Source organism: Stegostoma tigrinum, chromosome 9, assembly GCF_030684315.1.
Source record: "Stegostoma tigrinum isolate sSteTig4 chromosome 9, sSteTig4.hap1, whole genome shotgun sequence".
Lineage (NCBI taxonomy): Eukaryota > Metazoa > Chordata > Chondrichthyes > Orectolobiformes > Stegostomatidae > Stegostoma > Stegostoma tigrinum.
In genome coordinates, this window is record NC_081362.1 from 41,592,395 (window position 1) to 41,607,514 (window position 15,120).

At 51.6% G+C, this 15,120-nt stretch overlaps 1 protein-coding gene across 4 annotated transcripts in view; it reads left to right on the top strand.

Moving 5' to 3' along the window:
• Positions 1-13,013, top strand: part of pus10 (pseudouridine synthase 10) — a 164,024-nt gene extending 151,011 nt beyond the window's left edge. For all 4 annotated transcript variants that reach the window (XM_048536220.2, XM_048536224.2, XM_048536223.2 and 1 more), the window contains one exon: positions 12,678-13,013. In XM_048536220.2, the coding sequence (XP_048392177.1) occupies positions 12,678-12,716 (39 nt within the window). In that variant the 3' untranslated portion in view covers positions 12,717-13,013. The remainder of the gene's footprint in view (positions 1-12,677) is intronic.
• Positions 13,014-15,120: the final 2,107 nt, after the last annotated feature.

A 15,120-nucleotide genomic window follows, 5' to 3' on the forward strand; every position in this document is an offset into this window, starting at 1 on the left:
TTCTCACACTCCCTCGTGTGCGCTCTCCCTCTATCTCCCTCGCGCCCGATCTCTCTCCCTCGCGCCCGATCTCTCTCCCTCGCGCGCGCTCTCTCTCTCGCTCCCTCGCGTGCGCTCCCTTTCTCTCCCTCACGTGCGCTCCCTTTCTCTCCCTCGCGCGTGCTCTCTCTCTCTTCCTCATGCGCGCGCTCTCTCTCTCTTCCTCATGCGCGCGTTCTCTCTCTCTCCCTCGCGCGGGCTCCCTCGCACGTGCTCCTCTCTCTCCCTCGCGCGTGCTCCTCCCTCTCCCTCGCGCGTGCTCCTCTCTCTCCCTCACGCGCGCTCCCTCGCTCTCCCGCGCGCGCGCTATCTCTCTCCCTCGAGCATGCTCTCTCTCTGTCCCTCGTGCGCGATTTCGCTCTCTCCCCCACGTGCGCGCACCCGCTCTCTCTCTTTCTCCTTCGAGCGCGCACTCTTTTTCTCTCCCTCGCGCACGCTCTCTCTCCCTCACGCGCGCGCTCTCTGTCTCTCACCCTCGCGCGCGCGCGCTCTCTCACTCTCCCTTGTGCGCACTCTCTCTTTCTCCCTAGCGCGTGCTCTCTCTCTCTCCCTCGCGCGGTCTCTCTCTCTCACTCCCTCGCGCACGCTCTTTCTCTCCCTCGTGCACGTGTTCTCTCTCTCTCTCCCTTGCGCGCACTCTCTGTCTCTCTCCCTCGCGCGCGCTCTCTCTCTTTCCCTCACGCGCGCGCTCTGTCTTTCTCCTCGCGCACGCGCGCTCTTACTCTCTCTCCCTCGCACGCGCGCTCTCTCACTCTCTCTCCCTCGCACGCGCGCTCTCTCTCTCCCTCGCACTCTCTCTCTTTCCCTTGTGCGCACTCTCTCTCTCCCTAGCACGTGCTCGCTCTCTCTCACTCCCTCGCGCACGCTGTCTCTCTCTCCCCCCTCACGCGCGCGCTCTGTCTCTCCCAATCGCGCATGCTCTCTCTCTCTCCACCTTGCGCGCGTGCGCGTTCTCTCTCTCTCCCCTTCGCGCGCGCTCTCTCTCCCCTGCGCGCGCTCTCTCTTTCTCTCCCTCGCGTGCGTTCTCTCTCTCTCCCACGCGCGTGTTCTCTCTCTCTCCCTCGCGCGAGTTCTCTCTCTCTCACTCGCGCGCGCTCTCTCTCTCTCTCTCTCCCTCGCGCGCGCTCTCTCTCACTCCCTAACGCACGCTCTCTCTCACTCCCTCACGCACACTCTCTCTCTCCCTCGTGCACGCGTTCTCTCTCTCTCTCCCTTGCGCGCGCTCTCTCTCTCTCCTTTGCGCGCGCTCTCTCTCTCCCTCGCGTTCTCTCTCTCTCTCCCTTGCGCACGCTCTCTCTCTCCCCCCCTCGCGCGTGCTGTATCTGTCTCTCTCCCTCATGTGCGCTCTGTCTCTCTCTTACTCTCTCTCTCTCCCTTTCCCTCGTGCGCGCGCTTTCTCTCTCTCTCTCTTTCTCTCTCTCTCTCTTTCTCTCTCCGTCGAGCGTGCGCTCTGTCTCTCTCCCTTGTGTGCGCGCGCTCTCTCTCCTTCGTGCGCGCTCTCTCTCTCTCCTTCGCGTGCGCTCTCTCTCCTTCGCGCGCTCTCTCTCTCTCCTTCGCGCGCTCTCTCTCTCCTTCGCGCGCGCACTCTCTCTCCTTCGTGCGCGCACTCTCACTCCCTTGCGCGCACCCTCTCTCTCTCTCTCCCTCGCGTGCGCGCTCTCTCCCTCGCTTGCGCTCTCTCCCTCGCGTGCGCTCTCTCCCTCGCGTGCGCTCTCTCCCTCGCGTGCGCGCTCTCCCTCGCGCGCGCTCTCTCTGTCTCTCTTCCTCGCGCGCGCGCTTTCTGTCTCTCATCCTCGCGCGCGCGCTCTCTCTCTCTCTCTCTTCCTCACGTGCGCTCTCTCTCTCTCCCTCGCACATGTTCTCTCTCTCCCTCGCGCGTGTTCTCTCTCTCTCCCTCGCGCGTGTTCTCTCTCTCTCCCTCGCGCGTGTTCTCTCTCTCCCTCGCGCGTGTTCTCTCTCTCTCCCTAGCGCGTGCGCTCTCTCTCTCTCCCTCGCGCGTGCTCTCTCTCTCTCTTCCTCATGCGCGCATTCTCTCTCTCCCTCGTGCTCTCTATTTCTCTTCCTCGCATGCGCTCTCTCTTTCTCTCCCTCGCATGCGCTCTCTCTCTCCCCCTCGTGCACGCTTTCTCAGTCTCTCTCCCTCGCGCGCGCACCCTGTCTCTCTTTCTCTCTCTCTCTCTCTCTCGCCCGCGCTCTCTCTCTCGCTCCCTCGCACGTGCGTTCTCTCTCTCCCTCGTGCACGCCCTCTTTCTCACTCCCTTGCGCGCTCTCTCTCTCTCCCTTGCGCGCTCTCTCACACTCCCTAACGCACGCTCTCTCTCACTCCCTCACGCACACTCTCTCTCTCCCTCGTGCGCACGTTCTCTCTCTCTCTCCCTTGCGCGCGCTCTCTCTCTCTCTCCCTTGCGCGCGCTCTCTCTCTCTCCTTTGCGCGCGCTCTCTCTCTCTTTCTCTCTCTCCCTTGCGCACGCTCTCTCTCTCCCCCCCTCGCACGTGCTGTATCTGTCTCTCTCCCTCATGTGCGCTCTGTCTCTCTCTTACTCTCTCTCTCTCCCTCTCCCTCGTGCGCGCGCTTTCTCTCTCACTCTCTTTCTCTCTCCGTCCAGCGTGCGCTCTGTCTCTCTCCCTTGTGCGCGCGCGCTCTCTCTCCTTCGCGCGTGCTCTCTCTCTCTCTCTCTCTCCTTCGCGTGCGCTCTCTCTCTCTCCTTCGCGCGCGCTCTCTCCTTCGCACGCGCACTCTCTCTCCTTCGTGCGCGCACTCTCACTCCCTTGCGCGCACTCTCACTCCCTTGCGCGCACCCTCTCTCTCTCTCTCCCTCGCATGCGCGCGCTCTCCCTCACGCGCGCGCTCTCTGTCTCTCTTCCTCGCGCGCGCGCTCTCTCTCTCTGTCCCTTGCGCGCGCGCTGTCTCTCCCTCGCGCTCGCGCTCTCTCCACCCTAGGAAGCGAGAGAGAGAGCGCGCGCGAGGGAGAGATAGAGACCGCACGCGAGGGAGGGAGAGCGGGCGCGAGGGAGAGAGATCGGGCGCGAGGGAGAGAGATCAGGCGTGAGGGAGAGAGAGGGAGAGCGCACATGAGGGAGTGTGAGAGAGCGCGCAAGGGAGAGAGAGAGAGCGCGCAAGGGAGTGAGAAAGAGGGCGTGCACGAGGGAGAGAGAGAACGCACGTGCGAGGGAGCGAGAGAGAGAGCGCGGGCGAGAGAGAGAGAGAGAGAGACAGGGTGCGCGCGAGGGAGAGAGACTGAGAAAGCGTGCACGAGGGGGAGAGAGAGAGCGCATGCGAGGGAGAGAAAGAGAGAGCGCACGCGAGGAAGAGAAATAGAGAGCATGAGGGAGAGAGAATGCGCGCATGAGGAAGAGAGAGAGAGCGCGCGCGAGGGAGAGAAAGAGCGTGCGCGCGAGGGAGAGAGAGGGAGCGTGCGCGAGGGTGAGAGAGAGAGCGCGAGCGCGAGGGAGAGAGAGCGCGCGCGCAAGGGACAGAGAGAGAGCGCGCGCGCTCTCTGTCTCTCTTCCTCGCGCGCGCGCTCTCTCTCTGTCCCTTGCGCGCGCGCTCTCTCTCCCTCGCGCTCGCGCTCTCTCTCTCACCCTCGCGCACGCTCCCTCTCTCTCCCTCGCGCGCACGCTCTTTCTCTCCCTCGCGCGCGCTCTCTCTCTCTTCCTCATGCGCGCATTCTCTCTCCCTCATGCTCTCTATTTCTCTTCCTCGCGTGCGCTCTCTCTTTCTCTCCCTCGCATGCGCTCTCTCTCTCCCCCTCGTGCACGCTTTCTCAGTCTCTCTCCCTCGCGCGCACCCTGTCTCTCTCTCTCTCTCTCTCGCCCGCGCTCTCTCTCTCGCTCCCTCGCACGTGCGTTCTCTCTCTCCCTCGTGCACGCCCTCTTTCTCACTCCCTTGCGCGCTCTCTCTCTCTCCCTTGCGCGCTCTCTCACACTCCCTCATGTGCGCTCTCCCTCTCTCTCCCTCACGCCTGATCTCTCTCCCTCGCGCCCGATCTCTCTCCCTCGCGCCCGCTCTCCCTCCCTCGCATGCGGTCTCTATCTCTCCCTCGCGCGCGCTCTCTCTCTCGCTTCCTCGCGTGCGCTCCCTTTCTCTCCCTCGCGTGCGCTCCCTTTCTCTCCCTCGCGTGCGCTCCCTTTCTCTCCCTCGCGTGCGCTCCCTTTCTCTCCCTCGCGCGCGCTCCCTTTCTCTCCCTCGCGCGCGCTCTCTCTCTCTCTTCCTCATGCGCACGTTCTCTCTCTCTCCCTCGTGCGCGCTCCCTCTCTCTCCCTCCCGTGCGCTCTCTCTCTCCCTTGCGCACGCTCTCTCTCCCCCCCTCGCGCGTGTCCTATCTGTCTCTCCCTCGTGCGCGCTCTGTCTCTCTCTTACTCGCCCTCGCGCGCGCTCTCTCTCTCTCCCTCGCGCGCGCTCTCTCTCTCCCTTGCGCATGCTCTCTCTCTCCCCCCCTCGCGCGTGCTGTATCTGTCTCTCTCCCTCATGTGAGCTCTGTCTCTCTCTTACTCTCTCTCTCTCCCTCTCCCTCGTGCGCGTGCTTTCTCTCTCTCTCTCTTTCTCTCTCCGTCGAGCGTGCGCTCTGTCTCTCTCCCTTGTGCGCGTGCGCTCTGTCTCTCTCCCTTGTGCGCGCGCGCTCTCTCTCTCCTTCGCGTGCGCTCTCTCTCTCTCCTTCGCGCGCGCTCTCTCTCTCTCCTTCATGCGTGCACTCTCTCTCCTTCGTGCGCGCACCCTCTCTCTCTCTCCCTCGCGTGCGCGCTCTCCCCCACGCGTGTGCGCTCTCTCCCTCGCATGCGCGCTCTCTCCCTCGCGCGCGCGCTCTCTGTCTCTCTTCCTCGCGCGCGCGCGCTCTCTCTCTTCCTCGCGCGCGCGCTCTCACTCTGTCCCTCGCGCGCGTGCTCTCTCTCTCCCTCGCGCTCGCGCTCTCTCTCTCACCCTCGCGCACGCTCTCTCTCTCTCCCTCGCGCGCACGCTCTTTCTCTCCCTCGCGCGCGCTCTCTCTCTCTCTCTTCCTCATGCGCGCATTCTCTCTCTCCCTCGTGCTCTCTATTTCTCTTCCTCGCATGCGCTCTCTCTTTCTCTCCCTCGCATGCGCTCTCTCTCTCCCCCTTGTGCACGCTTTCTCAGTCTCTCTCCCTCGCGCGCACCCTGTCTCTCTTTCTCTCTCTCTCTCTCTCGCCCGCGCTCTCTCTCTCGCTCCCTAACGCACGCTCTCTCTCTCCCTCGTGCACGCGTTCTCTCTCTCTCTCCCATGCGCGCGCTCTCTCTCTCTTTCTCTCTCCGCGCGCGCTCTCTCTCCCTTGCGCACGCTCTCTCTCTCCCCCCCTCGCGCGTGCTGTATCTGTCTCTCTCCTTCATGTGTGCTTTGTCTCTCCCTCACTCTCTCTCTCTCCCTCTCCCTCGTGCGCACGCTTTCTCTCTCTCTCTCTTTCTCTCTCCGTCGAGCGTGCGCTCTGTCTCTCTCCCTTGTGCGCGTGCGCTCTGTCTCTCTCCCTTGTGCGTGCGCTCTCTATCTCTCCTTCGCGTGCGCTCTCTCTCTCTCCGCGCGCGCTCTCTCTCTCCTTCGCGCGCGCACTCTCTCTCCTTCGTGCGCGCACTCTCACTCCCTTGCGCGCACCCTCTCTTTCTCTCTCTCCCTCGCGTGCGCGCTTTCTCCCTCGCATGCGCGCTCTCTCCCTCACGCGCGTGCTCTCTGTCTCTCTTCCACGCGCGCGCGCGCTCTCTCTCTCTCTCCCTCGCGCGCGCGCTCTCTCTCCCTCGCGCTCTCTCTCTCACCGTCGCGCATGCTCCCTCTCTCTCCCTCGCGCGCACGCTCTTTCTCTCCCTCGCGCGCGCTCTCTCTCTCTTCCTCATGCGCGCATTCTCTCTCCCTCGTGCTCTCTATTTCTCTTCCTCGCGTGCGCTCTCTCTTTCTCTCCCTCGCATGCGCTCTCTCTCTCCCCCTCGTGCACGCTTTCTCAGTCTCTATCCCTCGCGCGCACCCTGTCTCTCTTTCTCTCTCTCTCTCTCTCTCCGCGCGCGCTCTCTCTCTCCTTCGTGCGCGCACTCTCTCTCCCTCGCGCGCGCGCTCTCTCTCCCTTGCGCACACTGTCTCTCTCTCCCCCTCGCGTGCGCTGTATCTGTCTCTACCCCTCGCGCACGCTCTATCTGTCTCTCTCCTTCGTGCGCGCTCTGTCTCTCTCTTAATCTCTCTCTCTCTCTCTCTCCCCCTTGCACGTGCTCTCTCTCTCTCTCCCCCCCTCGCGCGCGCGCTCTCTCTCTCTCCCTCGCGCGCGCTCTCTCTCTCTCCCTCGCGCGCGCTCTCTCTCTCTCCCTAGCGCGTGCGCTCTCTCTCTCCCTCGCGCGTGCTCTCTCTCACTCACTCACGCACTCTCTCTCTCTCCCTCATGCGCGCGTTCTATCTCTCTCTCCCTCGCGCGCTCTCTCTCTCCCTTGCGCGCGCGCTCTCTCTCTCCCTTGCGCGCGCGCTCTCTCTCTCCCTTGCGCGCTGTCTCTCTCTCCCCCTCGCGCGCTGTTCTCTCTCTCTCCCCCTCGCGCGCTGTTCTCTCTCTCTCTCTCTCTCCCCTCGCGCGCTGTCTCTCGCTCTCCCTCGCGCGTGCGCTCGCACTCTCTCTCTCCCTCGCGCGTGCTCGCACTCTCTCTCCCTCGTGCGCACGCTCGCTCGCACTCTCTCTCCCTCACGTGCGCGCTGGCACTCTCTCTCTCTCGCGCGCGCTCGCTTGCACTCTCTCCCTCGCGTGCATGCCTGCTCTCTCTCCCTCTCGCGCGCGCTCTCTCTCTCGCGCGCTGTCTCTCTCTCTCTCTCGCGCGCTGTCTCTCTCTCCCCCTCGCGCGCGCTCTCTCTCTCTCTCTCGCGCGCTGTCTCTCTCTCTCTCGCGCGCTGTCTCTCTCTCTCTCTCGCGCGCTTTCTCTCTCCCCCGCGTGCGCTCTCTCTCCCTCGTGCGCGCTCTCTCGCTCACACGCTCTCTCTCTCTCTCTCTCTCTCTCCCTGGTGCATGTTCTCTCTCTCTCTCCCTCGTGCGTTCTCTCTCTCTCCCTCGCGCGCTCTCTCTCTCTCCCTCACGCGCGCACGTTCTCATATCCATACAGGGACACAGGAGTCAGAGTAGGTCTTTTAACCCCTTGAGGCTGTTCCACTGACCGTGAGATCTTGGCTGATTTGCCAACTAACTCTATCTGCCCGCCTTTGTGCCGTAGCTGTTTGAAATCTTCTTTTGACAGAAATTTATCAGCCACAGATTTAATTGAACTGTATAGTTTGAGGGGGGGAAAAGTTTCACACTTATACCATCATTTTTGATAAGTGTTTCCCAGCTTCAACCCTGAGTGATCAGGTTGTAATTTTCAGACATTGCTTGCCAGTGCGTGATTTCCCAGCCATCTGTAATAGTTTCTTTATCTATCTCCTACTTGCCTCAATACCTCAGCATGTTCAATCCTATTACCTTTCAATCTTTTAAAACCCTATGTAACTTTGTGTAATTTTGTCCTGGAATTTCACCTTTTAGTGCCCTGGTATTATTCTAATAAATCTTTGCCTGGTAAGTCAATGGTTAGCACTGCTACCTCTCAACACCAGGGACCTGGGTTCAATTCCACCCTTGGGTTACTGTTTGTACATTCTCCGTGTGTCAGCGTGGGTTTCCTCAGTGCTCCGGTTTCTTCCCACGGTCCAAAGATGTGCAGGTTAGGTGGATTGCCATGCTAAATTGCCTGTAGTGTCAACAGATGTGAGGGCTAGGTGGATTAGGCATGGGAATAACAGGGGATTTAGTGGAGGGGTGGGCCTGTGTGACTTGATGGGCTGAAAAGCCTGCTTCCAAACTGTGGGGATTACTGCTCTCAAAGGGTTGTGAATTAATGGAATTAACGAACTCAGATTACAATGGATGCTACGACGTTGTGTAAAGGAGCTAGACAGATTTTTAATTAGCAATGGATTGAAGGGTAATGGAGAGTAAGCAGGAAAATGGAACTGACATCAGCGATAATTATATCAAGTGGTGGAGCAAGCTCAAGGGGCTGAATTGCCTACTTCTGCTGCTATTTCTTACATTCCTATATATTGTTCCGAAGTTTTAATGGTCACATTTTGCTGACAGTGTTTAAGGTGTGTCTAACTTTGGCCTTGTATGGCTGAAGCATGACTGCTATCCACTTACGTTTTATTCTACTTGATACAAAGGCCAGGATTCCATTAGTCCTTTCAACTTTATTTTGTGGTTGCTTATGGCATTTTAATGATCTGTACGTGGACACCCAAGTTCCTTCCAAAGAAAAACTGAAAGAAATGCGGATCCTGTAAATCAGCAACCAAAACAAAATTGCTGGAGAGGCTCAGCAGGTCTGGTAGCATCTGTGAAGGAAAAAAGAGTTAACGTTTCGAGTCTGGTGATCCTTCCTCATGCAGCACCACATACACACTCTCAACCTTTCTCTCCAACAGGACTAGTTCAGGGCTGCACCACTCTGCAGTTCCACTTCATCCTCCAGCTCATTCATCATGCTAACAAGAAACTTATTCTTTTCCTTTCAGGTGCCAAGGCCCACAAGATGCAAAAACTCAAAAATACCCATGGCCCTCTGGACCCTTCCAATCCCCACCTTCCCTCTGACTCTATCCCCTCCCCCAAAACCCCCACCTCCTTGGAGGTATTCGCCATCCCTCCTAACCTTGCGCTGTCTGATGCTGAAGCTACCTACTCAGCAAAGGCCTCAGCTTTATTCCTCAGCGCCCTCACTATAATGAATTTTGGGCACAACATGACGCCGATCTCTTCTTCCGCTGTCTTCACCTCGGTGCCCATTTCTTTGGACAAGAGCCCTCTCCCTGTCTCACAGACTGCTTTGCCCAACTCCAACACTCTCCCTCCACCTGGACCCATCCCTTCAGCCTTTTACCTGCTCTCGATCTGTTCATTGAGAACTGTTGATGTGACATTAATCGCCTCAATTTCATTCCCCCCTCACCAAATCTAACCCATCTCCCTCTGAACTGACTGCAGTCCATACACTCAGATCTAACCCTGACTTTGTTATTAAGCCTGCCGATAAGGATAGTGCTGTTGTAGTCTGGCGTATTGACCTCTACATTGCAAAGGCTGAGCGCCAGCCCTCGGATACCTCTCCTGCCTTCCTCTGGACCATGACCCCATCATGGAACATCAGGCCATTGTATCCAGTATGGTTACTGATCTCATTTCATCTGGTGATCTCCCCTCCTCTGCTTCCAAGCTATTAGTCCCCCAACTCAGCACAGCTCCTTTCTACCTCCTGCCAAAAGTACACAAACTGGACTGTCTGGACAGACCCATCGTTTCAACCTGCTCCTGCCCCACAGAGCTCATCTCTTCCTATCTTGACTCAGTCTTCTCCCCTCACCCCGGTCCAATCCCTACCCACATACATCTGTGATTCATCTGATACCTTGCGCCGGTTTCAAAACTACCAGTTTGCTGGCTCCAGCCACCTCCTCTTTATCATGGCCATGCAATCCCATTCCCCACCAGGAAGATTTTAGGGCTCTCCACTTCTTCCTGGAGCAAAGATCTGAACCATGCCCACACACCACCACCCTCCTCTGTTTGGCTGAGCTTGTCCTCCACCCTCAATAACAATTCTGAGGAAGTGTCACCAGACCGGAAATGTTAACTCTGTTTTGTCTTCCACAGGTGGTGCCAGACCTGCTGAGCCTCTCCAGCAATTTTGCTTTTGTTCCCAAGTTCCTTTGACTTGTCCTGCTTTGTACTATTTGGAAAATACTTTGTTTTATTGTCTTGGATACTGATAAATGGATTTCATTAATGTGATTATCAAAGTTTCTCAAGAATGTTATGCTTCTGTCTAAACTGCTTAAATGCTGCCTATCTTTGTGTCATTGTTATATTTGGATATGTGGCTTTCTAACCCATCATCGAAGTCATTGCTGAGTAGTTGAGGCTTCAATGCAGATTCTTGATGGTCGCGCTTGTCAATATCAAACATAAAGGAAGATGTTTGATGTAATCTTGTCTCTCTCCTAAATTTATTAAATCTCTTCCAGTCTGTATGTTTCTTGCTAGCTTCCTATCATTCTAATTTCTCCCTTTATCATCTTACTGATTGCAGCCTGAGTAACACTTGTAACAGCTTTTCTTCCTGGTCCTGCACTGTTACCACTGGTATTCCCAAAGATTTGTCCTTGACCCTTATTCCTATTCAGATGCTGCCTCTCAGGGACATCCAAAAGCACAATGTCAGATTTCAAAGGCATACAGGCAGCATCCAATTCTACCTCGCCATCAATGTGTTTACCTCTGCACTGTTACTAAATTATCGGGCTGTTTATTTGACACAACGAACAGAAATTTAATTTGAGAAGATTGAAGCCATTGTTTAAGGTCTCTACTTCAAATTCTATCTCCACACCTGGCAACAGAGATTAAGCCAGTCTGATCATTGTCTTGGGATCATTTTGTGCCCAGGATGAATTTCTGACCATACCATCACCTACATTGCCTATTTCCACATCTGTAATACTTACCCAACTTTGTCCTTCTCTCAGTGCATCTACTGCTGAAACTCTTATTAGAGTTTTTGTGTCCAGTCTCTACTGTTTGCAAAGCGCATTTAGCTGGTTGTGACATTTTTACTCTGTAAACTTGTCATGTGTCATTACATGCAACATTTTGTCCTCCTATCGTCCTTGTGCTTACTGACCAACATTAGGTCCGGGTCAAGAAAGGTCTTAAATTTAAAATTTGTTTTTGTATGCATCCATGGCCTTTTCCCCCTCTTTATATTTGTAATTTGCTGCAGTCCCACTGTTAGGTTCATTTTTGGAGACCCTCACAGACTTGATGCAATAACAAGACACTGACCTATTTAGAAAAACACATTGTTTATTACAAAGCAAGTACAAGCTGTGAAGGATCGCTGTACTCAACCCGGCAAAGAGTGCAGAGTCTCGTAAGTGATTCTGTCCAAGCAGCGGACAGTCCCGCTTTCTATACCTTATCGAGTGCATAATATCTAAAGCAATTTTATATCTCACAATGGCATGATACATGAAACAATCACTACATCGGACAATAACATGATACAAAAACAATTACTACATCGAAAACGTAGAGAGCAGGATACAGTATTGATCGTTCGCAAAGTGACTGCTAATGGCAGGAGGTGATTTCAAGTTGCTGAAGTGACAGAATGTAATTTCAAGCTTTCGAAGTGTCTGGCTTGAACAAAAGTCAGTGCCCTGGCCCCTTTAGCAAAAACAGAAGTTACATACTTTACAGGATTTCAGAAGTCTCACACCTTTACAAATGCTTCCCACCTAATCTTATTTGAAATAGTTTCCACATACCCCTGTGCAGGAAGATGAAGATTTACCAAGTTTTACACCTAATTTTAGATGGGCATGAAGTTTTAAGGCAGTGTCTGCATACCTTTGTGTAAGCAGATAAACAGCATTAATTTACAGAGAATATAGAAATCAATGGGATGGTATCCCAATAACATCTCACCACAATGCTCTGAGATATAGGCACCCTTCTATTTCTACCTCTTTAATGTTCCCGATTTTAATTGCATCATCTATGATGACCACCCATTTGGTTGTCAAGGTCCCAAATTCGTCTACAAAATCACGAGGGGTATAGACAAGGTGGATAGCAAGAAGCTTTCTCCCCCCCAGAGTGGGGGACTCAATTACTACGGGTCATGAGTTCAAAGTGAGAGGAGGAAAGTTTGTGGGAGATATGCGTGGAAAGTTCTTTACGCAGAGGGTAGTAGGTGCCTGGAACGCGTTGCCAGCTGCGGTGGTAGACGCAGACACGTTAGCGTCTTTTAAGATGTATCTGGACAGGTACACGGATGGGCAGGGAGAAAATGGACACAGACCCTTAGAAAATAGATGACTGGTTAGACAGAGGATCTCGATTGGCGCAGGCTTGGAGGGCCGAAGGATCTGTTCCTGTGCTGCAATTTTCTTTGTTCTTTGTCCCAAGCTCAGGAATACCCTCCCTATATGTCTCTGTTACTCTCTCTTGCTTTCCTCCTTTAAGACACTCCTTCAAGACACTCCTTCAAGGATAAGTCTTTGACTATACCTTTGGTCACTTGACCTAATATTTCCTTAATAGCTTGATGTGTTTTACTTTCAAAATTATCCTTGAAGTAGGTTGGTATGCTTCATCATGTTAAAGGTGCTAAATAAATAAATGCTGCTTTCACTTACTCATGCTTGTCTCTAGCTTACATTCTAACTAGCATCATTTTTGGTCTTTCCTACAAACAAATTTAAGATCATCACCTCACTTCAGATTCTATCATGACTACTTTAAGCCAGTTACCAATAAGTGAATACAGTGAATGTCCCAATTATGGTCTGGTCCAAACTGCCTCGAATGAAACCTGTGTCACATAATGCTGTCTTCTTAACATGGTCTATGTTTGCTTAACAGTTTCACTAATGGCACATCCAGAAGTGTTTTGAAATTTGAGTGCAATACTGTAGGTAAATGTAATTGTGCTTCATTATTCCGAATACTTTTGTATTTATTTTGGGGTCATTATTAAGGGCTCACAACCATCTTGTAGTGTCAGTTTAGTGGATTTACTGCTATCTTCACAGTACAGAAAGCAACACATACATAGTAACCGTTCTTCTCTTTAGTCTGTAGATGTTGACTGGCCACCAAAATTGGATGAATGAAGTGCTGGAGTTTGAACAATTTCTGGCTGAGTCCAGGACTAGCTACAATCAAAAGGATTATCAGATATGTCATAGGAGCTGATGTAAACAAAAACAGTGACAATTTTTTTAAACTTAATTTTGTATTCATTTCCTAATGGCTCAGTTTCAACGTAAACCTTATAAATAGCTTATGAACAGCATATAAAAAAATAAATGTCTGACCTTAAATTATGTATTTTGTTTGTACTAAGTTGACAAATGTACAACTACTAATATTTAAAATAAATTCATTCAGGGGTCATCAGCATTGCTGGCTAGACTAATATTTATTGCCTGTCCCTAATTGTTTTGTGGGCATTTAAGAATCAAACACATCGCTGTGGGTTTCGGGTGATATGTAGGCCAGATGAAGTAAAGATAACAGTTTCCTTCCCTAAAGAACATTAATGAACCAGATAGGTTTTTCAAACAATCAACAATGGATTCATGATCATTATTAGACGCTTAATTCTGGATTTTCTTTTTATTGAATTGAAATTTCACCATCTGCTGTGGCAGGATTTGAATCCAGGTCCCCAGAACATTGCCTGGAACTCTGGATTAATAGTCTAGCAATAATATCACTAGGCCACTGCCTCCCCACAAATGGTTAGCATATGGTTAAATATAGTACTTATTCTGAAATTTGTGAACCTGTGAATATGTTGAAAAACTGCTTGCTGTAATTATGTATCTGTCCAAAAAAGAACTTGCTTTTATGATTAATGTTTCATTCTGATCCAAAGAAATGTAGTTACTAACATTTTAAATATCTCAGTGAGTCAAATTACTTAAATAGTAATCATATGTAAATAGTGTCTTTAAAACTTGAAGCACTACAGCCAGCGGATTTCTTGGAATTTAGTATTAAATGGGAAATCCAAAAGTCATTTTGCATCAACAACATCTCTTGAATATTAACAAAGTCTGTTTTTAGATGGTGCCAGTTGTGACAGAAATGTTGTCCTTCTCCAAATACTGCCATGTCCATCTCAACCAAAAAGATTTGGTTTTTCACATTTTTGTTTTAGGAGCAATGCTTTATAAAACAGAAATGAAACAACTATTTTGTCTCAATGACATGATCTCAGTGTGTCCGCATCTTTTGACTCTGCATGTGAATCATTGGCAGCACTGCGCAAGGCAAAGTACTGCATTTAAAACAACATTCCACAAGAAATAACCACATATCTTACAATTCTAGTTCATTTGTTTCTAACATTTAAGTGACAGACTTTAGAATGAGTTCACAGAACGAGTTGCTAAACTGAAAAAAAAAATGCAATTTGCATAATTGCACAATGTGCCAAAGTGGAAGATAACAATTTCTTAACATCACAGGACAATAACACCTGAAATTTCAACTTCTGCTGTTAAACTATGCTCCAGGTAAAAGCTAACATACACATTCCACAAAGAATGGCAGCAATGCTGATCCTGGAGCTTTGTAGGGTGCTTTATTGGCAGCTACAACTGCTCCCTGTGTTGCTGCAGCTCTCTGAAAATGCAATTTTGGCAACTTCATCTCAGAGAAGGTTCACTGCTGGCTTTTAGGGACCTTGGCAGACTGTCCCCACAAGAGATGGCATAGGACTGTTAGATGTTCTTCACCAGCCATGCAAGACACTGGTCCCCTGGATTAAATTCGAACCAGTGAAATTCACACAAAAAGCTTGATGATTCATACCTTAATGAATACAAGATGTTTGGGCAAATTGATAATGCTTTGTCAGTGGCAAATTAAATTCTTCACCATGGTCACTTGTCCATATTTTCTGCAAGGAGAAGCGGAATTTGTACAGAACCATTCATGATCTTGCAGAGGTCAACAGCATTTTATAGCCATTGCACTATTTTTGAAATGTAGTCTGTTTTGTAATGCATGACATATGACAGTCAGCTTATGCATAGAAAGCTCCTACAATTAGCAAACTAATGACACCTAATTGGCTTGCCTTTGCTTATCTGAAATTTTTGAAAAAACATGAAATATATTTTGACAAACATGCCATTACAATGAATACAGTTTCAAAATTATGATGTTACTATATATTGACACCAGCAAGTACCATCTCCTGGCTTCCATATTGCACTTTCTTGTATTAGTAGTTTATCTTTATCATCTGGGAAAATTGATATTTTACTTACTGAAACAAATTGGATTGTTCTTTGAAAGAGATGACACCGGCTCGATGGACTGAGTGTTCTCCTGTACTCTTGTCTGCTTTTGTATGTACGTTTTTGATAAATCTAAAGTTTGGAGGCAGGTCATACTTGTTTGCTTCCTTGATATAGTCCTTAATAGATTAGGCTATGACAGCGTTGGAGTAAACTGCCTTTCTGTAACGTAGCAAAAGATATCCTCCATTCAACAATAATTTTG